The sequence below is a fragment of the Apodemus sylvaticus genome, chromosome 15 (assembly GCF_947179515.1).
Source record: "Apodemus sylvaticus chromosome 15, mApoSyl1.1, whole genome shotgun sequence".
NCBI classification, from domain to species: Eukaryota; Metazoa; Chordata; class Mammalia; order Rodentia; family Muridae; genus Apodemus; species Apodemus sylvaticus.
In genome coordinates, this window is record NC_067486.1 from 42,278,374 (window position 1) to 42,304,374 (window position 26,001).

General features: G+C 42.4%; 1 protein-coding gene and 1 long non-coding RNA gene across 3 annotated transcripts in view; one reads left to right on the plus strand and one right to left on the minus strand.

Moving 5' to 3' along the window:
* Window positions 1-24: 24 nt before the first annotated feature.
* LOC127665748 (cell cycle control protein 50C) lies at window positions 25-24,308 on the plus strand. Its single transcript, XM_052158270.1, has 7 exons — window positions 25-240; window positions 7,207-7,317; window positions 10,481-10,582; window positions 11,253-11,340; window positions 11,768-11,908; window positions 20,690-20,899; window positions 24,124-24,308. Exons 1-7 carry the CDS (start codon window positions 49-51, stop codon window positions 24,306-24,308), a joined length of 1,029 nt encoding a protein of 342 aa, XP_052014230.1. The 5' UTR covers window positions 25-48.
* LOC127665749 (uncharacterized) overlaps window positions 15,538-26,001 on the minus strand; it is a 31,904-nt gene continuing 21,440 nt past the window's right edge. For both annotated transcript variants that reach the window (XR_007973496.1, XR_007973495.1), the window contains 2 exons: window positions 21,989-22,203; window positions 15,538-19,959 (listed from right to left, as the gene is read on the minus strand). This is a non-coding gene — a long non-coding RNA (uncharacterized LOC127665749). The remainder of the gene's footprint in view (window positions 19,960-21,988; window positions 22,204-26,001) is intronic.

The following is a 26,001-nucleotide window of genomic DNA, read 5'->3' on the forward strand; positions in this document are numbered from 1 at the left end:
TGCATGTTCTAAATGTCCAAAAGTATGTGAGTTACCCACAGGACCAGAATGGAGATGATACCCCAGTATGACCTGTCCAGACTGCCAGAAAACACGGCACTGAAGCAGCAAACGTTGCCTACCCAGCAGCTGAATTTATCTGCCTCGGTGGTCCTGTCTATCTTTTTCACCACAGGAGGATTCTGCCTCGCCACAGGCATTATCCTTCTATTGTCTGCAAAGAGCACCAAGAAAATTGAGGTTTGTCTGGTGTTATATTTTTAATTTCCAAAGGTTTTCCATTTGGGACTAGATGGGAGAGATCACTTTAAGAACATAGCCCCTCAACAGGAAACTAGATATGACAAGATCCACCCAACTTTGGGCTGGCAGGGATACAGATGAGAAGAGCCCACAGGGCGACTTCACTCATTCCTACTGTCACATTGGTCGTCTTTGGCCACGTTTACGTACGAGAGTCTGGCCAAGTCAGGTGACCTTAGAGAAGGGAGCAAGCGGCAAACAGGTGAGAGAGGCAAGTTCAAAAGACGGCCAGTCCTAGTTATCCTATAGACTGCCAGACCTCAGTTATCCTATAGACTGCCAGACCTCAGTTATCCTATAGACTGCCAGACCTCAGTTATCCTATAGACTGCCAATCCTAGTTATCCTATAGACTGCCAGACCTCAGTTATCCTATAGACTGCCAGACCTCAGTTATCCTATAGACTGCCAGACCTCAGTTATCCTATAGACTGCCAGACCTAGTTATCCTATAGACTGCCACACCTAGTTATCCTATAGACTGCCAGTCCTAGTTATCTTATAGACTGCCAGTCCTAGTTATCCTATAGACTGCCAGACCTCAGTTATCCTATAGACTGCCAGACCTAGTTATCCTATAGACTGCCAGACCTAGTTATCTTATAGACTGCCAGACCTCAGTTATCCTATAGACTGTCAGACCTAGTTATCCTATCAACTGCCAGACCTCAGTTATCCTATAGACTGCCAGACCTAGTTATCCTATAGACTGCCAGACCTAGTTATCCTATAGACTGCCAGTCCTAGTTATCCTATAGACTGTCAGACCTAGTTATCCTATAGACTGCCAGTCCTAGTTATCCTATAGACTGCCAGTCCTAGTTATCCTATAGACTGCCAGACCTAGTTATCCTATAGACTGCCAGACCTCAGTTACCCTATAGACTGCCAGACCTAGTTATCCTATAGACTGCCAGACCTCAGTTACCCTATAGACTGTCAGACCTAGTTATCCTATAGACTGCCAGTCCTAGTTATCCTATAGACTGCCAGACCTCAGTTACCCTATAGACTGTCAGACCTAGTTATCCTATAGACTGCCAGACCTAGTTATCCTATAGACTGTCAGACCTCAGTTGTCCTATAGACTGCCAGACCTAGTTATCCTATAGACTGCCAGACCTAGTTATCCTATAGACTGCCAGTCCTAGTTATCCTATAGACTGCCAGACCTCAGTTACCCTATAGACTGTCAGACCTAGTTATCCTATAGACTGCCAGACCTAGTTATCCTATAGACTGCCAGACCTCAATTATCCTATAGACTGCCAGACCTAGTTATCCTATAGACTGCCAGACCTAGTTATCCTATAGACTTCCAGACCTCAGTTATCCTATAGACTGCCAGACCTCAGTTATCCTATAGACTGCCAGACCTCAGTTACCCTATAGACTGTCAGACCTAGTTATCCTATAGACTGCCAGACCTAGTTATCCTATAGACTGCCAGACCTCAATTATCCTATAGACTGCCAGACCTAGTTATCCTATAGACTGCCAGACCTAGTTATCCTATAGACTGCCAGACCTCAGTTATCCTATAGACTGCCAGACCTCAGTTATCCTATAGACTGCCAGACCTCAGTTACCCTATAGACTGTCAGACCAAGTTATCCTATAGACTGCCAGACCTAGTTATCCTATAGACTGCCAGACCTCAGTTACCCTATAGACTGCCAGACCTAGTTATCCTATAGACTGCCAGACCTCAGTTATCCTATAGACTGTCAGACCTAGTTATCCTATAGACTGCCAGACTTAGTTATCCTATAGACTGCCAGACCTAGTTATACTATAGACTGCCAGACCTCAGTTACCATATAGACTGCCAGACCTAGTTATCCTATAGACTGCCAAACCTCAGTTACCCTACAGACTGCCAGACCTCAGTTACCCTACAGACTGCCAGACCTCAGTTACCCTATAGACTGCCAGACCTAGTTATCCTATAGACTGCCAGACCTCAGTTATCCTATAGACTGCCAGACCCCAGATACCCTATAGACTGCCAGACTTAGTTATCCTATAGACTGCCAGACCTAGTTATCCTATCGACTGCCAGACCTCAGTTATCCTATAGACTGTCAGACCTAGTTATCCTATCGACTGTCAGACCTAGTTATCCTATCGACTGCCAGACCTCAGTTATCCTACAGACTGTCAGACCTAGTTATCCTATAGACTGCCAGACCTCAGTTATCCTATAGACTGCCAGACCTAGTTATCCTATAGACTGCCAGACCTCAGTTATCCTATAGACTGCCAGACCTCAGTTATCCTATAGACTGCCAGACCTAGTTATCCTATAGACTGTCAGACCTAGTTATCCTATAGACTGCCAGACCTAGTTATCCTATAGACTGCCAGACCTAGTTATCCTATAGACTGCCAGACCTCAGTTACCCTATAGACTGCCAGACCTCAGTTACCCTATAGACTGCCAGACCTCAGTTACCCTATAGACTGCCAGACCTAGTTATCCTATAGACTGCCAGACCTAGTTATCCTATAGACTGCCAGACCTCGTTACCCTATAGACTGCCAGACCTAGTTATCCTATAGACTGCCAGACCTAGTTATCCTATAGACTGTCAGACCTCAGTTATCCTATAGACTGCCAGACCTCAGTTACCCTATAGACTGTCAGACCTAGTTACCCTATAGACTGCCAGACCTAGTTATCCTATAGACTGTCAGACCTCAGTTATCCTATAGACTGCCAGACCTAGTTATCCTATAGACTGCCAGACCTAGTTATCCTATAGACTGCCAGACCTAGTTATCCTATAGACTGCCAGACCTCAGTTATCCTATAGACTGTCAGACCTAGTTATCCTATAGACTGCCAGACCTCAGTTATCCTATAGACTGCCAGACCTCAGTTATCCTACAGACTGTCAGACCTAGTTATCCTATAGACTGCCAGACCTCAGTTATCCTATAGACTGCCAGACCTCAGTTATCCTATAGACTGCCAGATCTCAGTTATCCTATAGACTGCCAGACCTCAGTTATCCTATAGACTGTCAGACCTAGTTATCCTATAGACTGCCAGACCTAGTTATCCTATAGACTGTCAGACCTCAGTTATCCTATAGACTGCCAGACCTCAGTTATCCTATAGACTGCCAGACCTCAGTTATCCTATAGACTGTCAGACCTAGTTATCCTATAGACTGCCAGACCTAGTTATCCTATAGACTGCCAGACTTCAGTTATCCTATAGACTGCCAGATCTCAGTTATCCTATAGACTGCCAGACATCAGTTATCCTATAGACTGCCAGACCTAGTTATACTATAGACTGCCAGACCTCAGTTACCCTATAGACTGCCAGACCTAGTTATCCTATAGACTGCCAAACCTCAGTTACCCTACAGACTGCCAGACCTCAGTTACCCTACTGACTGCCAGACCTCAGTTACCCTATAGACTGCCAGACCTAGTTATCCTATAGACTGCCAGACCTAGTTATCCTATAGACTGCCAGACCCCAGATACCCTATAGACTGCCAGACCCCAGATACCCTATAGACTGCCAGACCTAGTTATCCTATCGACTGCCAGACCTCAGTTATCCTATAGACTGTCAGACCTAGTTATCCTATCGACTGTCAGACCTAGTTATCCTATCGACTGCCAGACCTCAGTTATCCTATCGACTGTCAGACCTCAGTTATCCTATAGACTGCCAGACATCAGTTATCCTATAGACTGCCAGACCTAGTTATCCTATAGACTGCCAGACCTAGTTATCCTATAGACTGCCAGACCTTAGTTATCCTATAGACTGCCAGACCTAGTTATCCTATACAGATTACGTTATAGGACTCAGAGCACAAAATCAGAGCACAGAGCCAAAAATGAAGATCGTGGGTTCTTAAAAGCATGTGCATTTTAAAAATGTTATTCTTGTGAAATTAACATGTCATGGTTGTAGTAGTTTACTGGGCACAGTGATATTTTTCAGTACATGCAAGCATACATACATACATGCATACATACAGACATACATGCATACATGCATACATACATGCTAATCAAGGGAATTATGATTTTCCTCTCCCTGCCACTTCTTTGTGACTCCAATCTAGCTCCTTTCTTCTACATGTTCACAAAGTGCATAGGAAGTTACTGTGAGCCATAGACACGGTGCTGTGCTGTGCTGTGCAACATGAGGATTGTTCCTTCTATGTTTGGTTTGCATCCTCCAGCTCCATTCCTCCCCCCACTGCCCTTCCCGGCTTCCGGTTGATGAACTATTCTGCCTGCAGATGAACCGTTTAAGATTTGATATATATAAGTGAGACCGTGCACTATCAGTTGTCCTAATATTCTCCATATCCATTCATGTAGGTGCAAATGGCAAGATTTTGTCTTTATGTCCAAATAATATTCCACTGTAGATACTACATTATATCATTTTATTCATATGTCAGTGGACAATGAGATTGATTCCATAATATTATGAATAGGACAGCAAAAAAATATGGGTATCTCTTTGATGTGCTAATTTCATTTTCTTCAGCTATATACCTGGTGTGATGGCCAGATCTTATGATAGACCCTCCTTTTTGAAGAACTCCTACACTGTTTTCCATGGTGGCTATGCTAATTTACATCCCCACGGTGGTATACAAAAATCTCATTTTCATCCAACTAGAGTGACACAAACCTTTAATCCTGGAACTTGGGAGGCAGAGGCAGTTAGTTTTCTGTGAGTTCAAGGACGCTTGTTCTACATGTGAGTTCCATTCCCATCCATGAAAGTTGCCTGTGCTGAACGGGATAAGTGATTATCAAAGCAATGTGTTTTGCAAGCAAGGTTGATTTTCATTTTAAAAACAGCTCATTTTATTTGCTGCTCCATCAGTTTTTTTCCATATCTTTCTTCCTCTGGAAGGAAGATTTGGCATCTGTGCGTGGGGGGAGGGTCAGTCTTCACTAAGAAGCAGTCATTGCTGACTTGCATTATCTTGTGCATGAGACAATATGACCCCACCCATCACTGGCTATTGACTAAGGCCAGTCTTCTAATAACTATTAGCAAAATGCTTTTATCCCATAGGTATTTTCCACTAAGTCTGTTTGATAGTTTGTTTTGTGTGTTTCAGACAGGGTTGCCTCTAACACCTTATTAGGGAACCAGCAACACCCAGAGGTTAAATCTCCATTTGTACATAGAAGTTTTGTTGTTGTTGTTGTTGTTGTTTTTAATTTCACCAAGAGAGAAGATAAACTGAACACCTCAAGCCAGGGTGTCAAGCCGTTACCTAGTAGAAAAGAGTCAGTGTGGGCCTCCCTTTTCTCGTTTAGACCTGGAGCACAAGGAATCACTATCTCTATTGAGTCACTTTAAGTACAAATGACACCTGCCTCTCACATTCTATAATAGCAGATTTCTGTCTTTGTTGTGTTCTTTATCAATAGATTTACAAATTCAGCTGAGCACTGAATTGCAGACACTGTCATTACATTCACAGTCTATGAGGAACACGCATTTCTCACTTAGGTTCTTAGGGGCAGAAAGCAACAGAGAGACCAACTCGTCAAAACTTGTACGATCCTGAACCGTGTCTTCTAATTCTGTTTCCATAACTCAAAATGGAATCTAGGAGATAAAGTGCATGACCGTGTGACATCACTTGTAGACAAACTGTTCCATGAGACACACTGGTGATCACAATGTGGACCCTGGAGGCCAAATATAACACTCCAGTCCGAAGGGTGTTTGGGCCACACTGGAGCCTCAAGTCACATGACTCAGTTCAGTGTGCTGTCTGCGCTGACTCTTGACTGGAGCTGTTCCTTAATGCTCTTTATAAACCATAATCTACAGCCAGAAAAGGCATAAAGATCATCAAAGAATTCATCCAAGCCATGCCATGTGTTTAAGGAATGGTGACCTCAAGCCCTGTAGCACATCAGTGAATTTAAACTTCACTTTCCGCTTCAACTCCTTCAAAGGGGCTTTGCATGATTCAATGTTTCTTCTCTTTCCTGTTAGTTTTCTCTTCAAAAGAACCCTTCATCCTATTGGCACCTTACCAAACAGAAAAACAGGCCCTTGCTCCTCTGAGCTTCCATGGTCCCAGAGTCCTTGCATTACTCTTCATCATAGGCAGGGAAGAGAGGGGATGGGGGGGGGGTGAGGGGAGTGTGCAGCCCCCGGGCCCTTTTCTCTGAGTCTCCCCCGCCCTTTCGGCTGCATCCTCCAAGAACTGACTGCTGGCCGCTTTTCCAGGGCACACAGGAGTCACCCACTTGGGACATGTGACTCTTTTTGAAAGAATTCATTATATAGTTTTTTAGAGAACTCAACTTTCAAAAAGCCGAACACAACACCTTCTTGAGCGGAGGACGATTCCACATACATCAGTAATTGGTTTGGAAATATTTGCTATCCCGTTTGGTTACTTTTGGTAACTTCCTTCAGAGGATGTGTAAGATAATTAATATGAATATTTTCCATACAATAAAATGGAAAAATGGAGAATGAGTTCCCTGTGAAGGTGATTAGACTCGGGCTGTGGGCACAGTTGTCACAAACCCTTGACTAATACCTTCCTAGGAGCCGCTGCTGTGACTAAGGACAGCCGCGTCACCCCAGCAGATCACATACGCGTGCCACAGACACGTGGAGTTCCGGGCCAGGGAAAACTGCCTTCAGGCGACCAAAGGAGAGCCTGTGAGAAGGTTTCCTCCCAAGTATCCCAGAAAAGCTCGCCCTCACAGCAGACTGGCCTCTAGCCATGTCACAGGCCAGTCTCAGTCTCAAAAAAGAAAAAGAAAAAAAAAAAAAAAAAAAAAAACAGGACGATTTGGGGGAGGCTCGGGCACTGAATTTTAAGATGTGGACTCATATAACCTTTAAGTGAACTATTGTTTTTTGCTGCCTGACAGATAAATTACACAAACACGTGTGCAAATTGCGCCCAGCTACGGAAAGATAGTTCTAATTTTGACAAAGCATGCAACTGCTCTCTTCCCTTTTACCTTCCAGAGAAAATGGAGGTGAGTTCAGTTCAGTTGACTTCATGCTCGTGTCCTTCCTCACCTTTCCAAACCTGGAAAACACAAACCGCGAGGGAGAAAGGGCGAGGGTCGAGCCCGTGGAGCTAAACCCTCAGCAAGCCTTTGTTCTCGCTTTTTTTTCTGTTTCTAAACTTGACGAAATCCTAAGTTTCCGACATAACTCGTGTGATCAGCTACTCGGGTTCTATGGTAAATATCTGCGTGGGCAGGGTGTCACAGTGTTCCGGGTGTCACAGCGGCCCACGTGACACCTCGGCTCAAGTGAAAATGTTACCGGCCTGAGAAGCTTTGTGACTTGGGCAAGGTCACACACTTAGTGTCACTCACCAGGCAGTTGGGTTCACCAGCCCCAAGTCATCCTTTTTTTAAAAAAATTTTTACATTTCAAGTATTATCCCCTTACCCAGTGTCCTCCCCTCCTGGAAACCCCCTATCCCTCCCCCCTCCCCCTGCTTCTATGTGGGTGCTCCTCTCCCCGCCCACCCACTCAGCCACTCCTGCCTTCTTGCCCTCTATTCCCCTACACTGGGGCATCTTAATAGGACCAAGGACCTTCTCTCCTATTGATGTCTGACAAGGCCGTCCTCTGCTACATATGCAGCCAGAGCCATGTGTACTCCTTGGTTGGTGGTTTAGCTCCTGGGAGCTTTGGGGGGTTTGGTTGTTTGATATTGTTGTTCTTCTATGGGGTTGCAAACCCCTTCAGCTCCTGTCAGCAAGCCTTTCTTAGCATCCACAATAGTGTCAGAGTTTGGTAACTGTATCTAGGATGGATCCCCAGGTGGGGCAGTCTCTGGATGACCTTTATTTCAGTCTCTGCTCTGGACTTTGTCTCCATATTTGCTGCTGTGAGTGTTTTATTCCCCTTTCTAAGAAGAACCGAAGCACCCACACCTTGCTCTTCCTTCTTCTTGAGCTTCATGTGGTCTGTGGATTGTATCTTGGATATTCAGAACTTTTGGGCTAATATCCACTTGTCAGTGAGTGCACACCATGTGTGTTCTTTTGTGACTGGGTTACCTCACTCAGGATGATCCATTTGCCTAAGAATTTCATGAACTCGTTTTTAATTGCTGAGTAGTACTCCATTGTGTAAATGTACCACATTTTCTGTATCCATTCCTCTGTTGAGGGACATCTGGGTTCTTTCCAGCTTCTGGCTATTATAAATAGGGCTGCTATGAACATAGTGGAGCATGTGTCCTTGTTATATGTTGGAGCATCTTCTAGGTGTGTGCCTAGAAGTTGTATAGCTGGATCCTCAGGTAGTACTATGCCCAATTTTCTGAGGAAAATTGCACAGACTGATTTCCAGAGTGGTTGTACCAGCTTGCAATCCCACCAACAATAGAGGAGTGTTCCTCTTTCTCCACATCCTCGCCAGCATCTGCTGTCCCCTGAGATTTTTATATTAGCCATTCTGACTGGTGTGAGGTGGAACCTCAGGGTTTTTTTTTTTATTATTATTATTTGCATTTCCCAGATGGCTAAGGATGCTGAACGTATCTTTAGGTGTTTCTTAGCCCTTGAGTTTCCTCTGTTGAGAATGCTCAATTTAGCTCTGTTCCCCATTTTTAATAGCGTTATTTGGTTCTCTGGAGTCTAACTTCTTGAGTTCTTTGTATATATTGGATATTAGCCCTTTGTCAGATGTAGGGTTGGTAAAGATTGTTTCCCAGTTTGTTGGTTTGTCCTACTGACAGTGTCCTTTGCCTTACAGAAGCTTTGCAATCTTATGAGGTCGCATTTGTCGATTCTTGGTCTTAGTGTATAAGCCACTGGTGTTCTGTTCAGGAACTTTTCCCCTGTGCCCATGTGTTTTACCCACTTCCCCTTCTATTAGATTCAGTGTGTCTGGTTTTATGTGGAGGCCCTTGGACTTGAGCTTTGTACAGGGAGATAACAATGGATCAATTTGCATTCTTCTACTTGTTGACTGCCAGTTGAACCAGCACCATTTGGTGAAAATGCTGTCTTTTTTTTCTACTGGATGGTTCTAGCTCCTTTGTCAAAGATCAAGTGACCATAGGTGTGTGGGTTCATTTCTGGGTCTTCAGTTCTATTCCATTGATCTACCTGCCTGTCACTGTACCAACACCATGAAATTTTTTAACATAATTGTTCTGTAGTACCACTCAAGGTCAGGGATACTGATTCCCCCAGAAGTTCTTCACGAGCAAGGTCATTCACCTTTGACTGCTGTCACACTAGAGCACTAGCAAATAAAGGATGAGCAGTAGTTCCCCCTCAGTCACTCCACCCACACCTTACTGGGAAAACCCCTGGGATGTTGTTGGACTTTGATGTCTCAAATCTTATCAGCCACATAGTCTCCAGATTCCTAAGGCTGTGACCCTTTAATACAGTTTCTCATGTTGTGGTTATCCCCAACCATACAATTATTTCCCTTACTACTTCATAACTGTAATTTTGCAACTGTTAGGAATCACAACGTAAATATCTTGAGTTTTTTGATGGTCTTAGGCAGCCTCTGTGAGGCTGACCCTTGAAGGGGTCGGTGAGCAACAGCTTGAGAACCACTTCTGTGTCTGGAACTACCAAGCCAAAGACGCTTAGACCAGTGCTGTTGATCTTCCGACTGTTTTAGATTGACCAAGGACCCCCAAAAGAAACTTGTGTTTCATCAAGGAAAATTATCTAAATACTGAAATCTTCTGAATAGTATTTTTAAAACGTTAGGAAATGCTTTGTAAAGCAATTTTCCTGGTGCTACCAAAAAGAGACGATATTTGTAAATCTGAAGTTAATGTATTGAAAACACACAGCCTAAAGCTGGGCATGGTGGTGCATGCCTGTCATCCCAGCACTGCAGAGGTAGAGACATGAAAATCTCTATAAATTCAAGGCCAGCCTGGCCCCACATCAGCCAGGGCTACACAGAGAGACCCTGTCTCGTTTTGTTTGGGGTTTTGTTTGGGGTTTTGTTTGTTTGTTTGTTTGTCTTATTTTTCTTTTTGAGGTTCTAGTTTCTACTTTCTGAATGGAAGCTCTCAGTTGCCATCAGTGTTTTGTGTACTGTTGTCTGGTTTTTTTGGAGGGTGATGGGGAGGAAGTGTTGATTATGTTTACTAATATCCCAGTTAATTCATAGTACTTGCTTCTTTTTTTTTCTTCTATACAGGGTGATGTTTATATGTACTACAAATTGTATGGTTTCTATCAGAATCTCTATCGATATATTTTATCAAGAAGCAATACCCAATTGGTGGGTAAGGATATTTGGGTAAGGCTCAGTTCCATTTGGTGTAATGTTCTCTTCTTTTGTTTTAAGTCCAGTGGTTATTTCCTTCTAAAACACAGGAGTGGGGCAGGCCTCAGCATCTAGGTTTTTAAAGATAAAAATGTTTGTTTCATTCTTACTTAAGGTGAAGAGGCTGAGCATTTTAGGTAAATATTATCAGGAGAGAGAGAGAGAGAGAGAGAGAGAGAGAGAGAGAGAGAGAGAGAGAGAGAGAGAGCACTGTCCTCCCTTAAACCAGACAATGTGGGTGCTAGGCAACTGAGTAATTATTCTTTCATGAATGTTAAGAGAACTTTGTCTCTATTTGGCTTACTTGCTAATCATGTTTGTCTGTCCTTTCTATAACTAAAGCCCTCGATTCATCCTACTTAAAGGAGAATTTCCTGAAGAAAAGCCTTTGGTTTAACTGGGCATCTTTGTGGACCTAGAATTAAAAGTTTTCATTGTCAGCAGTTCACATATGTTAGTAAGACTCTTCTCCTGACAGTCTGTGGAACTGACAACCTAAACATGTTTAGCAAAGCACTTGCCAGTGCAGTAATCTAGCTATGGAACCTGATCCAAGGGGTCCTCTGAATATGGTACACCATGACTTTCAATAGTCTAAGAGTTTGCCAAAGCTCTTCTAATGGATACGTCATCTTGCCTACAGGATACTACAAACTGTTCTCCATTCCAAGTGTCCTACAATGGCACTCCCATCATTCCTTGCGGTGCAATTGCCAACAGCATATTCAATGGTAGGCTACTTTTTCCTGCCTCTTTCCTAACTGTGTAACCCCCTCCACACCCTGGGTGTTACCTGGGTAGCTAGGTGAGTGGCTGATTTTATTTGCTTGCTTAGCACCAAATATTTTATCCAGGATAAGCCAGAACATTGCTGGCTGGCATTTCATTTGTAAATAACCTCTCCCTCACCAGCATTCTGAAGGAATAGTCAGGGAACATGAGTTAAATGGAGCCAAAGAATATTTTTCAGTCATTGGCCCAGCGTTGGTAAAGGGAAAAATGATGTCATGAATCTGCATCTATGGCATGTGGGAGTGTTGAGTGTCTGAAAAAAAAAAAGCCACCCTAATCTGTTTTTCTTGTGGGTCTGGGTCTGCATTTTGAAAGGTGGCAAAATGGCTCCCTAACATGTCCACCGTGGTTTTAAATTTATTTCAGATACCATAACTCTTTCATACATCCTGGATTCGTCTACACAGATAGAAGTCCCAATGCTAAAGAGTGGGCTTACATGGTGGACAGATAAGTATGTCAAATTTCGGAATCCACAATCCAGTAACTTTACTAGTACATTTGCAGGTACGATCCAGAGAGATATCTCACCACCACCTCTCTCCCTGCCCCGTGTGTGTGTGTGTGTGTGTGTGTGTGTTTTCATGATACAGTGTATCTCTGCATAACTGTCCTGAACTCAGTGTAGTCCAGGCTACCCCAGAACTCAGTTCTGCCTACCTCTGCCTCCAGAGTGCTGAGATTAAGGAGTAGGTCACCATGCCCAGTTCCCAAATGCTTTTATAATTGGTACAGGATTGGGGTATGCCCTGAGGCTTTTTTCTTTTCTTTTTTTTAATTTGACTCCTGTTGTTCTAACTTTACCCATCTTGGGCACCACCATTGTCTCCCTATTAGAAATGTGAAATAATTGGTTCTGTTTTGTTCCAATTAACTATCAAGAAAAAGTAAATTGTTAAGAAAATTTGTGTTTAAGCTGTAATTTATTATGCAACTGGATGCATTTTTTTTGTCTGACACTTTTTTTCAAGACAAGGTTTCTCTGTGTAGCTTTTGCTGTTCTAGACTTCACTGTATAGATAACCTGGCCTCAAACTCAGAGATCCATCTGCCTCTGACTTGGATTAAAGGCAAGCACCACCATGCCAGTCTTCAATTGGATATACTTTTTAGAATTTAAAAAAAAAAAAAAACCTTTTTTTTTTATTTGAAATGTTTATTTATTGCCATGGGCCTATAAAATAACTCTACTCAAATCTACTTTAAAATTTTTAAATCTACTTTTAACAATGCTGGTTTTCTAAAATTTCTAATATATAAATGCATATTAAACATCTTTTAAAATATTTCCTTTGTTATTATCAAAATATTTTAAGATAATACATCAAATAATATTTTGAATATCCATTGACATGCTAAATTGATTTCTTGGCCATCAGTGTTATAGCCTTATTGTTTTTAATTATTTAGAAAAATTGTAGCTATAAAAGATGAATTCTACAGGTAATCAATTTGAAATTGTCAGCACCTTTAAATGAATCTTCTCTTTTGACTCTGAGTAAAAACTGTCTCCGTGCTCATAGCTAGTTTTGTTAAATGTAGGAAGATGTCAGTTGTCTGTCATTGTAGTGAAGTATTTTAGCATTTAACCCAAATATTTTCATGGGCATGTTTTACTTGATAGGTTTTTTTCCCCCATTTTTGAATTTCTCACCAACCTTAGATGCTAGTGTATAAATCCTGGACTTTCTCAACATGACTTTATTCTGACTCAGAAATGTTTTAATCAAAAGCACCAATAGTCTTTATAGAAGCCAAAATAATCCAAGGCATGATTATAAAGTTTAAAAACTGAGTCTTATTTTTGAACTATCATTCTGTAGCATGCTCTATTATTCCTTTGTTGCCACATGAGTAAACTGTAATGTTTCCTCATTTGGAAGTTTCGTTTTCAATTTAGTATTGTTCAAAAAGTCTTCACAAGGTATCTTTCTGACATTACCTATTTTGCTACTTTAAGAAAAGTTTTTTAATCCCAGCACTTGGGAGGCAGAGGCAGGCAGATTTCTGAGTTCATGGCCAGCCTGGTCTATAGAGTGAGTTCCAGGACACCCAGGCCTCAAACCCCTGCCTTGGAAAAAAAAAAAAGAAAGAAAGAAAGAAAGAAAGAAAGAAAGAAAGAAAGAAAGAAAGAAAGAAAGAAAGAAAGAAAGAAAGAAAGAAAGAAAGAAAGAAAAAGTTTTTCAATTATCTGGCCCAAAATGCAACAGGAAGTTAAAGGGCTTATTAGAAAAGAAAAAGTCCGGTATCATTGTGCGGCAGATGTGTTGTTGATGTGCAGAAACATTCCTCATGGTTTCAGGCCTTCTGAACATCCTGTTTAATGAATGATATTCATGCTAAAGTATGTCACGTCTTTATAGCATTATTGTGATTTATGTATGGACCATACCTGTTTAAGGACATTTCCTCTCTGTTGCTTTCCTATTTACTGAGGGTATTCGCTCTACTCTGGGGTTCTGCTCCACAAATTTGCACTTCTTCTTTTTTTATTTCATTTTTTTATTCCATATATATTTATTTACATTTCAAATGATTTCTCCTTTCCTGGCTCCCCAATCCAATAAGCCCTCTTCCCTTCCCCTGTTCCCCCATCCACCTCTTCCCACTTCCCTGTTCTGGTTTTGCCCTACACCGCTGCACTGAGCCTTTCCAGAACCAGGGGCCACTCCTCAGTTCTTCTTGGTCATCATTTCATGTGTGGATTATGTCTTGGGTATTCCAAGTTTCTAGGCTAATATCTGCTTATCAGTGAGTGAATACCATGATTGATCTTTTGAGACTGGGTTACCTCACTTAGGATGATGTTCTCCAGTTCCATCCATTTGCCTAAGAATTTCATGAATTCATTGTTTCTAATGGCTGAATAGTACTCCATTGTGTAGATATTCCACATATTTTTGCATCCAGTCTTCTGTTGAGGGATACCTGGGTTCTTTCCAGCTTCTGGCTATTATAAATAGGGTTGCTATGAACATAGTGGGCCATGTATCCTTATTACATGCTGGAGAATCCCCTGGGTATATGCAGGTATATGTATATGCATATATATAGTATAGCAGAGGCAGGCAGATTTCTGAGTTCAAGGCCAGCCTGGTCTACAGAGTGAGTTCCAGGACAGCCAGGGATACACAGAGAAACGCAAAGACCATTTGTTTGGCTATGAAATGCATTTTTAAAATTTTATTTATTGAATATCATCTTCATTTACATTTCCCATGGTAAAACCTTTCCCGATTTCCCCCTCCCCAAAGACCCCCAACCCCTCTTCCCACCCTCTGCCTCCATGTATATGTTCTCCACCCAACACACTCCCACCTACCCCCTCCCTCAATTTCCCTTTGTTGGGGCATCTATTGAGCCTTCACTGGACCAAGGGCCACTCCTCCCACTGATGCCCACAGGGCATTCATTCATAAAACCACACTTTTGGCTGGAACCATGTTGGTTGATAGAGGCAGATGCTAGCAGCCAACCTTTGGTCTGGGTGTGGGGTCCCCAATGGAGGAGCTGGAGAGTGGTCAGGAAGAGTTGAAGGGGTTTACAGTTCCATGGGAATAACAATGATGTTGGCCACCCAGACGCTCCAGGACTCCCAGAGACTAAACCATCAACCAAGGAGTACATATGAAAAACATTTTAACTAAAAACTCGGGGACTAGAGAGAGAGCTCAGTGGGTAATGTGCCTGCTGCACAAGCCTGAGGACCAGGGTTCGAATCTCAGCTACTCCCACAAAAGCTGAGTGTGGCAGTACCTAGTTGTGACCATAGTGCTGGGGACAGGGAACAGGAGGAAACAGTCCCTGGAGCCCCTAGCCAGACAGTTTAGTCAATTGGTATACTCTAGGTTCAGGAAAGACCCTGCCTCGAAAAATAAGGTGGAGATAGCCAGTGCTGGTTATGAGCATTCACATACATGTTCATGTGGATATACATGCTTGTGCACATGTGCACAGGTACAACACACACACACACACACACACACACACACACACACACACACACACACACAAGGGGATAGTGTACAGACATCCCAGGTGTGAGGAATTTGGAACAGGAAGACCACAAACTTGAGGCTAATCCGAGACCTATAGTGAGACTTTGTCTCAAAAGCCATAAAACAACAAAAAATAAATAAAAACAAAAGTGAATCCATTTATTTCCTAATTTCTGGAGAACAGAATCTCAGAATCTCACTCTGGCTGGCCTTGGACTCACAGAGATCCTCCTACCCCTGACTGATGAGTACTAGGCCTTCCAGTGTGTGCCACCACAAACCCAGCTCCACTTAATCTCAAGGAAGGCACACTCCCAGGAGGATATATAAGGGACCTTCTGTAGGAGCCAAAACCACAGTCGGGACACAGTGCTCACTCACAGACTTCTCCTAAGTTCAAATGTTCTGCTTCTTTACATCTCCAGTGTTCACACGGTCGGTAACGTCCCTGTTGCTCCCTTGTGGGATGGCGTCAACCAAGTGTCACAGGGATACCTTATATTGTGTCTTTTTTTTTCCTTTTTTAAATTTTTTTTTATTTATTGAAAAGGGAAGTAAAGGGAAATAAAAACACTTTACGATAAAATTAAAGATTTACATGGAAAATACTTCAGAGAAACACATTAAAATTGACAATTTTCATGGAAAATTAAAGAGTAAAGTAGTAGACATGTAAAATATTGCTAAATTAATTGAAATATGGGATAGAAACATTTTATGATAGAATTAAGATTTACGTGGAAAATATTTCTGATAAAATTGTAGGAAAGATGTGGAAAAAACATGTTAGAATTAAAGATTATCATTCGAGGCCAGCCTGGTCTACAGAGTGAGTTCCAGGACAGCCAGGGCTACACAGAGAAACCCTTTCTCGGAAAAGAGAGAGAGAGAGAGAGAGAGAGAGAGAGAGAGAGAATTGAATTGAAGATTATCATGGAAAATTTTATATAGATATAATAATGGTAGGTATAAAAATATTCGTAAGTTGATTGAAAGTGGAATTATAAACATTTTCTGGTAAACTTGAAGATTTACATGGAAAATATTTCTGATAAAATTGAAGAGATATATAGAAAAACATGTTAAAATTAAAGATCATTATGGAAATTATATAGATAAAATGATAGGCATAAAGATAATTCTAAGTTGATTGAAGGTGGAATTATAAACATTTTCAGATAACAATGAAGATTTACATGGAAAATACTTCTGGTAAAATTCAAGAAATAAATAGACAAACATGTTAAAATTGACTATTTCAAGGAAAATTTTACATATAAAATGGTAGATATAAAAACTGTTTCTATATTAATTGAAGATGGAATTAGAAACATTTGTGATAAAATCAAAGATTTACATTGAAAACATTTCTGATAAAATAGAGGAAGTATATAGAAAGACATATTAAAATTGAAGATTATCATGAAAAATAATGCAGATAAAATGGCAGGCATAAAAAATTACTAAATTAATTAAAAGGGGAATTATAAACATTTTCTGATAAAATTGAAGATTTACATGAAAAATATTTCTGTTAGTCTATGTCTTTTTATTGGGGACTTGAGTCCATTGTTAAGAGATATTATGGAATAGTGATTGTTGCTTCCTGTTATTTTTGATGTTATTTTTATGTTTGTGTGGGTATCTTCTTTTGGGTTTGTTGGAAGAAGATTACTTTCTTGCTTTTTCTAGGGTGTAGTTTCCCTCCTTGTATTGGCATTTTCCATCAATTATCCTTTGTAGGGCTGGATTTGTGAACAGATATTGTGTAAATTTGGTTTTATCATTGAATATCTTGGTTTCTTCATCTAAGATGATGGAGAGTTTTGCTGGGTATAGTAGCCTGGGCTGGCATTTGTGTTCTCTTAGGATCTATATGAGGTCTGCCCAGGATCTTCTAGCTTTCATCGTCTCTGGTGAGAAGTCTGGTGCGATTCTGATAGGTCTGCCTTTATAAGTTATTTGCCCTTTTTCCCTTACTGCTTTTAATATTCTTTCTTTGTTTAGTGAATTTGGTGTTTTGATTATTATTTGTGGGGTGGATTTTCTGTTCTGGTCTGGTCTGTTTGGAGTTCTGAAGGCTTCTTACATGTTCATAGGCATCTATTTCTCTAGGTTAGGGAAGTTTTTTTCTACAGTTTTGTTGAAGATATTTACTGGGCCTTTAAGGTATAAATCCTCACTCTCTTCTATACCTATAATGCTTAGGTTTGGTCTTCTCATTTTGTCCTGGAGTTCCTGGATGTTTTGGGTTACCAGCTTTATGCATTTTGCACTTTCTTTGACAGTTGAGTCAATGTTTCCTATGATATCTTCAGCACCTGAGGTTCTTTCTTCTATCTCTTATATTCTGTTGTTGATCTATGTGCATCTACGACTCCTGAATTCTTTCCATGGTTTTCTATCTCCAGAGATGTCTGGCTTTGTGATTTCTTTATTGTGTCTACTTCAACTTTTAGATCCTGTGGAGTTTGTGTTTTCCTGTAATTCTTTAAGGGATTTTTGTGTTTCTTCTTTAAGGGCTTCTACCTGTTGACCCATGATCTCCTGTATTTCTTTAAGGGATTTTTGTGTTTCCTCTTTAAGGACTTTTACCTGTTGACTGATGTTCTCCTGTATTTCTTTAAGGGAGTTATTTAAGTCTTTCTTGAAGCCCTCTATCAGCATCATGAGATGCGATTTTAAATCCAACTCTTGCTTTTCTGGTGTGTTGGGGGTATCCGGGACTTGCTGTGGTAGGAGAACTGGGTTCTGATGTTGCCGTGTGGTCTTGGTTTCTGTTGGTAGGGTTCTTGTGCTTGCCTTTCTCCATCTGATTATCTCTGGTGCTAGTTGGTATTGTTGTCTCTGGCTGGAGTTTGTTGCTCCTGTGGGCCTATAAGCCTGTGTCCTTACTCCTCTGAGTTCAAAAGTGAAGGCACTGCTGGGAGGTCTCTCTTCTTCTGGTGGGCTATGCACAGAAGGCTGTGCAGTTTCCCGGCTCCCTGGTGCAAATGGCAGCAGGGCTTACATTGTATCTTGACTTAAAGGTCTCTGCTTATTAATCACAAGTTTAGGCAGTCACCTCATTCACTGCACACATACATCTCACCAGCTTCCAGGCTAGTCCATGTCCAGAGGCTGAAAGAATAAAGTTGCATACGTCTAGACTGTTTGGAATAAATTCTAAATGGCATGGGCTCGTGCACACCAGCCATCAATGGGGCTGTCCTGTGCTAACTCACACGTCTAGTCTCTGCATCTAACTTCAACCACGAGTTCTTCAGGGAAAAACAGGCCTGTAATATAGAGTCTTCGGCCTTCTCTTATCTCTTGCTGTCCCTTGTTCCTGACTCAAAGAGTTATCACATTATACTCTGCCTAGCTATCTGTAAGTTTCTTCAAGGATCTTATGCAGTTTTTTTTAATTATCCTTGAACTTTGATACATAGTAAACAGTCAAAATTGTTATTGGATGGTTGATGGATGGATGATGGGTGGATGGATAATGGATGGAAGAAAAAATGACCCAAATTAACTTGGAAAATAAGAAAGTTGATGTCGCAGACCAGACCACACTTCTGACACCATCCAGACACAGAGGAAGTGGTGGGATTAGGCGATAGAGAAGCCTTAAAACCAACATTTCTTTGTTTTTTTAAAAAAGATTTATTTTATGTACATTGTCACTCTCTTCAAACACACCAGAAGAGGTGTGCATTTCTAACAAAGCTGTATCTGGTACCAGTTATCCCTGGCATACACTGTCTTGGGTCATGAGTACAAGACAAACTAGAGCTGGGACTGTAATGTGAGCCCCAAACACGTATTTTTTTTTTTAAACTGAACTCGATGACTGATATCTCAAGAAGGGCCAAAATAAGTGGGTTTGCAAAAGAGATGTTTGCAGAGGAGGATTCTCTAGCTCAGGATTATTTCCAAAGGAAATATGTGTGGCTGAAGACATATTCCAGCAGATGAATATACTCCAGCATACTTAATGTGACTTTTGTAATCACCTTTTACAAAAACACCTTTTATAAAAAGCTTTTATAAAAACAAAAGTATATAAAATGAACTTATAAAAATTGTAAACTCATGTCTGGGAGTGTCTTGGAGAAGCAAACAATCTCAGTAAAGAAAGAACAGTGCTTTAGTTTGGAGCTTTTGTTTGTTTGTTTGTTGTTGTTGTTGTCTTTGAGACAAAGTATCACTATTTAGTCTTGGCTGACTGAGAACTCACTGAGTCACCTGTCTCTGCCTCCCATGAACTGGGATTAAAAGCATGTGACGCCACATCAAACCAAGAGGCTTCTTGTTTATTTTTGAGTGTCCTGTGGGTAGAGGAACTAGCCTTATAGTAGCAAAAAGTTCCTCTCACAATTCCATGTTGTCGGGTAGCTATCTGAAATTCAGCCTGGATGCTTTCAACGTTGGCAGACTGAATAAGCCTCTTTGGTCCCTTCATCAAGCATTAATTGAATATCTGTTGTGTTCCAGACACTGGGGAGCAGATGCTAGTGAATGGATGAGGGTGCTTCTGTTCTCGAGTGCTCTGTAGAGGGGGGGCAGCCATGCTCTCTGTAGAAAACAGACTTGTAAGAGTTGAGGCAAAGACAACAGATATGTCTAGATGTATTACTGGCTTCCAGTAATAGGCCTGAGATTCCAATTCATTCATTCATTCGTTCATTCATTCATTCATTCATTCTTTCTTTCTTTCCTTCCTTCCTTCTTTCTTTCCTTCTTTCTTTTCTTTTTCTTTCTTCCTTCGTTCCTTCAATCCTTCCTTCCTTTCCTTCCTTCCTTCCTTCCTTCCTTCTTTCCTTTCCCTCCCTCCCTCCCTCCCTCCCTCCCTTCCTTCCTTCCTTCCTTCCTTCCTTCCTTCCTTCCTTCCCTTCTACATTTATTTATCACGGGGTGAGTGTGGATATGTATACGGGTCAGAGAATGAGGGTGCTGCAGGCATCTGGGAGAAGTCAGAAGCTGGTTCTCTTTTCCCACTATGTGGATTTCAGGGGTTGAACTCAGGTCTGCAGTCTTGACAGCGCTCACGCTGACCATTGAGCAGTCCTTCAGGCCCTGGTATCGTCTCTCATTAGCCCTACAAATTTATCTTATACTCTTCCTTAAAACAGTTAAAACCAATACAAGTAATGATGTTAAATGTTAAACTTGTGTGCACATTTGTTTTTTAAAGTCAAATTTCCATTTCTCTTTCATTGGGAGTGCAGTTCTTTCTCCAAGAAAACTGAAGGGTGAACTGACCAACTCTTCTCTTGTCATATTCCTCATTCCCTGCCCACCACAGGAAGTGCAAAGCCTCCGCACTGGGCCAAACCTATCTATGAACTGGATCTAGATGACCCAGGAAACAATGGCTTTGTCAATGAGGACTTCATTGTGTGGATGCGGACGGCTGCATTTCCCACTTTCAAAAAACTGTACCGCCGGCTGCACCGCGTGCACTTCTTCGCAGAGGGCTTGCCTGCCGGTAACTACAGCTTGAGTATCTCCTACAGTATCCTCCCATGCCACGGCTCTCCCTCTGAGTGAAGGCAAAATCTGGCTACTGGTTGTAGAATTCTTTTATTGTGTGTGTGTGTCCTCCAGGCAAATATGTGGAGCACTGAGAAATAGAGAGCTTATCTTGTAGGAATGCACTCAGAAAGCACTGCCCATCTACTCAGGGAGCTTGGGGAGGGGGGCGGCTCTCGACCTTGGAACTGAGATGTCAGGGGAAAACGTGCAAATTTTGATAAGTCACACTATTGTATTTTGGAACCTTCCCAAGAAAGGAGACCCAAAGAAGTAATGACTGAGTGCATTTCCATACTGGTTTTAAAGGAGTTATCAATTATGGAAGAACACCTGAGGGTTGGTGTGACCAAATTTGTTTGTGCAGATTTCTGATGGAAACAGTATTTCTTCCTTCCTTCCTTGTTTATTCTTTCCTTCCTTCCTTCCTTCCCTTTCTTTTTTCCTTCCTTTCTTTTGTTGTGACAGGGTCTCACTAATGTAGCCCTGGCTGTCCTAGAACTCCCTCTGTAGACCAGGCTGGCCTTATCCTCTTGCCTCTGTCTCCCAAGTGCTGAGATTAAAGATGTTTATCCCCACACCTGACTGAAAGTATGTCTTCACCTGTCTGAGGAGATTTGGCATCGCCCTCTACATTTTCAGGAGAGAGTAGAAGGTCAGTGCGCCTTCCTTTCAAGTACCTGGAGCCAAAACAGGGTGCAGAAGAGGCATATGCAGGGCAGGGGGGCGGTTCTCTGTCTCCTCCACTACCAAATATCATCATGTGTCTGGATTATATACTTAATATGCTTTTTTTTAAAAGGAACAGCATCCAGTAGCACTGTCAGGTCTGGATAAATAGAGGCATATTTTGCCCCCAAGAAAGACCAATAGATGGTAGGGCCTAGACATCTAAAGCATTGGGGTAAGGCACTGCCACATGGAGTGGAGTGAGATGGGGGAGTTACAGTGAAGGGAAGGGGGTAATAAAAGTACCCTTATTTGGAGGTAGATTGGACTAGCAGAAACTGAGACTAGAGAAGGTGTAGACGAATGTGTGTTAGAGCAAAGGAAGCCCATCTCCCCCACTTACCACGCCAGGAAGTGTGAAGTCTCTGTACTTGGCCAAGCCTACCCATGAACCAGATACAGACGAGCCAGCAAACAATGACTTGCTCAATGAAGACTTCACAGTGGATCTGGACAGCTTGGCTCAGCCCATGCCAGGAACTGTGAGCTGTGAGCTGTGCGCTGCAGATGTGTATTCTTCCTCTCTTAGGTTCAGAGCCAACCAGTGGGAGCTGATGTCTTAGGAACAGACATATGGACCAAGTTAGGAGACATATGCTCGAATAACAGATTGTGATTTGTTTTCCTCCAAATTTAAAAATACAAATGCGATTCTTGATTCCAAAAAAAAAAAAGTTTTAACTATAAAGTATAACTGAGTCTTACCTTTAAGAAGTTATAAATTTATACATAATTTATACTAACTGTGGTCTTCAGAGCTCATTTTCCCGAAGCAGGTAGATTTCTTAGGCAGTCTCTTAGCCAGCTTTGAAACAGCCACCCAATTAAGCACCCACACCTCTTATAGCATGCCAGGGTTGCTGGCTGGGATTGTTCTAGAGCTCACCCAGCAGGCCAGAGCTGCTCCACACTGAACTGCCCTCGTCTGCACTCTCTCTACCTCCCGGGGGTTTGAATGAGAAATTCCTATTTTTCTTTTTCCCCAGGACTGAGCAAATGCTCTTCCTCTGAGCTCTGTCCCTAGTCCCAGGATGGAAAATGCCATGTGAGATTTCTTCTGTCTCCTAGAGCAGGTTTGTAGAACAGTCCAATGGAAAAGTCAAGGTGCTCCTCTATGGGGTCCCTGCTGATTGGCACCCCTGTCCTATCAACCTCTGCTTTCTAGTGCAGTCGTTGCTTTAAAACAGGGATAGAATGTTGCCTGGTGCGTGCCTCTCGGTTGAACCTCCTGATCCCATAGACCTTGTGTCTATTGTAACAGTAGAGTGTAAGAGAGTCTGCAGAGGGAACAGCAGTATGGACAGAACAATGCGGCCCTCTCCGTTTGCCGTGATGAGTCTGGGACAGGAGTAAGAAAAGGGAAGGGAGACAGTGTTTCTACTCTCCTCTCCTGCCATGCAGTCCTCCATGACTTTGCTAACAGCCACACTTGACCACTGATCTCTAGATTGTCCATGCACAGTTTCATTGCCTAGTGTCAGCCTGTTTGCACTACCTCTGTATGGCCAGGCTAAAGAACTAAGCCTGGACCGCAGCACTCCCTCCTACTGAAGAGAATAAGAATGGTCTGTAGGTGAGGCCAGGACCTGCCCTTTCAAATGAACCGAGAGAGAACACAGGCAGCAGCTGGGGTAAGGTAGCACCCAAAGACCAAGGACCAAGTGATAATGAAAAATTCCAGTTTCAGAGAGAGAGAGAGAGAGAGAGAGAGAGAGAGAGAGAGAGAGAGAGAGACTTGTTCCTAACATGGTTCCCTGTGCCTTTAAATAGCTCACTGCCAAGAGACTGGAAGTCCTTTAAGGGCTTTGCTGGGAAACGCCTCTGTCCTCTGGGTTGCTATGAAAAGGCTTTGTTTGTTTATTAGTTTCATTTACAAAAGGCACCAGATGTTTAAAGCCCTCAGGCCACAGGCATCATGAAGATGATATCATTAAAACGCTACATAGCAAACCCACTTCAAACACTTTCACAGGCCACAGGGACACTGACTTTTCAAAACCCTGACAAGCACACCATGTTTAGATTTAGAGTTCTCACCAAAAATGCTTCTCTGTTCATCCCGGCGCTTTAGCTATTGTTCTTACTCCTCTGGAAGAATTTGCTCTGTTGAAGGGACTCCAGCCTTAGCCACTTAAGGAACTTGGCCTTTTCTGAGTCTTCTGATTCATGAATAAAACCTCAGGTTTGCTGTGACCACTGTCTATATCCTCTGTGCTACCTTGGACCCATCAAAGGAGTTAGATATCTGTTTATGTTGCTATCTTCTTTCTACACTATGCTGAGGAGAACCTTGTCTTGACTAATTTTATTCTAGCAAAATAGAGTTGTATTTGTGTGGAAACACATGAAACAGAATAATCACCTGGATTTGTTTTGTCTATGAAAAAGATCGATTGTATTTAGCTTAATCTGGTGTATTTGCATGCATCATGGTACAGATGATAACTACTGAGCCAGGACCTTAACAGATCGTCTTAGATTTCCCAGTAACCATGTTCCAAGGAGAAAAATCTGTTGTCCTTTCTACCCTGACATGGATCGGGGGAGGGGCCCTTTTCTTGGGGCTTACATACACAGTGACAGGGGCACTGACACTGCTGGCCTCTTTCGCCATCCTGACGATTCACTTGATACTGAAAAGGGGTAAACTGGATTTCGTGTAGAGGTGGAGTCCAGATTTAAAGAGAAGAAGAATGGAAGGCAGCAGCAGACGATGAAGAAATAGAACCAAAGATCTCTGGCAAAGCTTGAAATGTTTCTGAGCCATCTCAACGAGGGGTGCTAGACTGACGGAATCCAGTGTAGTCCTAGCTACATGGATAAATAACAAGGCTCCAAGAGTGGGGTGAAGAGGAGGAGGAGCGGGGAAAAAAAGTACAGTTAAATGTTCTTGGAATAAAGATGATAAATGTTTTTGAACGCTTGACCAAGTGTTAAGAATCTGTTTGAAGTCCTTGTACCTAGGGTGAGTTCCCCAGGGGTCTGCTCTTAGGACAAGAGCAAGCAGGCCAAAACTGAGCCCTTTTAGCTATCCAGCCTGGCTCAGTCTGGTAGCTGGATGAAGTTATAGACTTCCAAAGACAGCTGTTGAACTGAGCAACAGAACTGAGTCAAACCAAGTTTTCCTGTTTAGACCAAGCAATGCTTACTTGGCTATGTCCCAGGCATCCAAAATAAAATACACCAAAAAGCAAGTTTCTCTAATGTTACCCCAGATAAAAGCATTAGGACTGAGACCTCCACCATCACTAGGTCACATGCACGCTGCTAGGAAGAGCCTGGCCCAGTCAGCACCGTGCCACCACCATAGTGTCCCATGTGGCTAAAGTGAAGGAGTAGATTCACAAACTGCCCCCCCCCCAAATAGGTGTGATTCCCAAGGAACTCTCATGGGGTGGCTGTGACTCTCAAAGGTCCGTTTTGTGACTGGTAATAAAATCTTGAGAATCCTTAAGTCCAAAGGCCTTGCCCCTTGTCTCCCTGAGGATCTCTACCATTTGACTAAGAAAGCAGTTCCTGTCTGACAGCGTCTTGAGAAGAACAGGGATGATAAGAATGCTAAACTGCACCCGATTCCGATAGAAAGCAGAACTCACTGGTTTGTCCCTGCAGGACTAAAGCGGGCACTCCCAGGCAATTGGAAATGTGAGTTGTCCACAGCCTCTGCTCTAGTGACATAAACTTTCTAGTTACACAATAAAATAACTTTGAGTCAACGAAGAAGCATTAGGAGTGACTGATTGTTAAAACTGTGTTGAGTCGGTTGAGGACACAAGGCAGTCCTGGGACTTATACTAAAATGACACCATCTACCATACAAGTGATGGCTGGCTCCAAACTCACTGCCGGGCCAGACTGGCCTTAAACTCATAATCCTCCTGCTTCAGTATCCCTTGGGCTAATATTATAAACCTTTGCCACCACACTAGTTACATTAGTTTTTCATCCCCTTGCTATGACAGAACACCCGGCAAGAAGCAATTTAGAAAATGGTCCTGATGGTGCACCATCTTTAATCCCAGCACTCAGGAGGCAGAGGCAGGTGTGTCACTTGTGAGTTGGAGGCCAGCCTGGTCTACATAGTTAGCTCTAGGGCAGCCAGACTTAAAAAGAAGGAAAGAAAAAAAAAAGATGAAGAAGAAGCAGCAGCTTTTTAAAGGAGGAGGGGCTTATTTTGTCCTGTCATGGCAGGGAAGGCGTGGCTGTAGGAGCAGGAGGCAGCTGACCACATCACGTCAGTCAGGAGTCAGAAATCAGAAAGATGAATGCTGGTCCCCAGCTGGCTTTCGCCGTTTGTGTAGTCCGGGACTCCAGCCCATGGAATGGTGGTGTTCTTCACATTTATTTTGGACCTTC

Excerpts from the sequence above, each read along its gene's own strand:
- LOC127665748 (XM_052158270.1), top strand. The coding sequence starts at position 49 with ATGGAGATGATACCCCAGTATGACCTGTCCAGACTGCCAGAAAACACG. Across the intron at positions 241-7,206 it reads AGAGCACCAAGAAAATTGAG|ATAAATTACACAAACACGTG; the intron begins GTTTGTCTGGTG and ends GCTGCCTGACAG. Across the intron at positions 10,583-11,252 it reads TGGTGGGTAAGGATATTTGG|GATACTACAAACTGTTCTCC; the intron begins GTAAGGCTCAGT and ends TCTTGCCTACAG.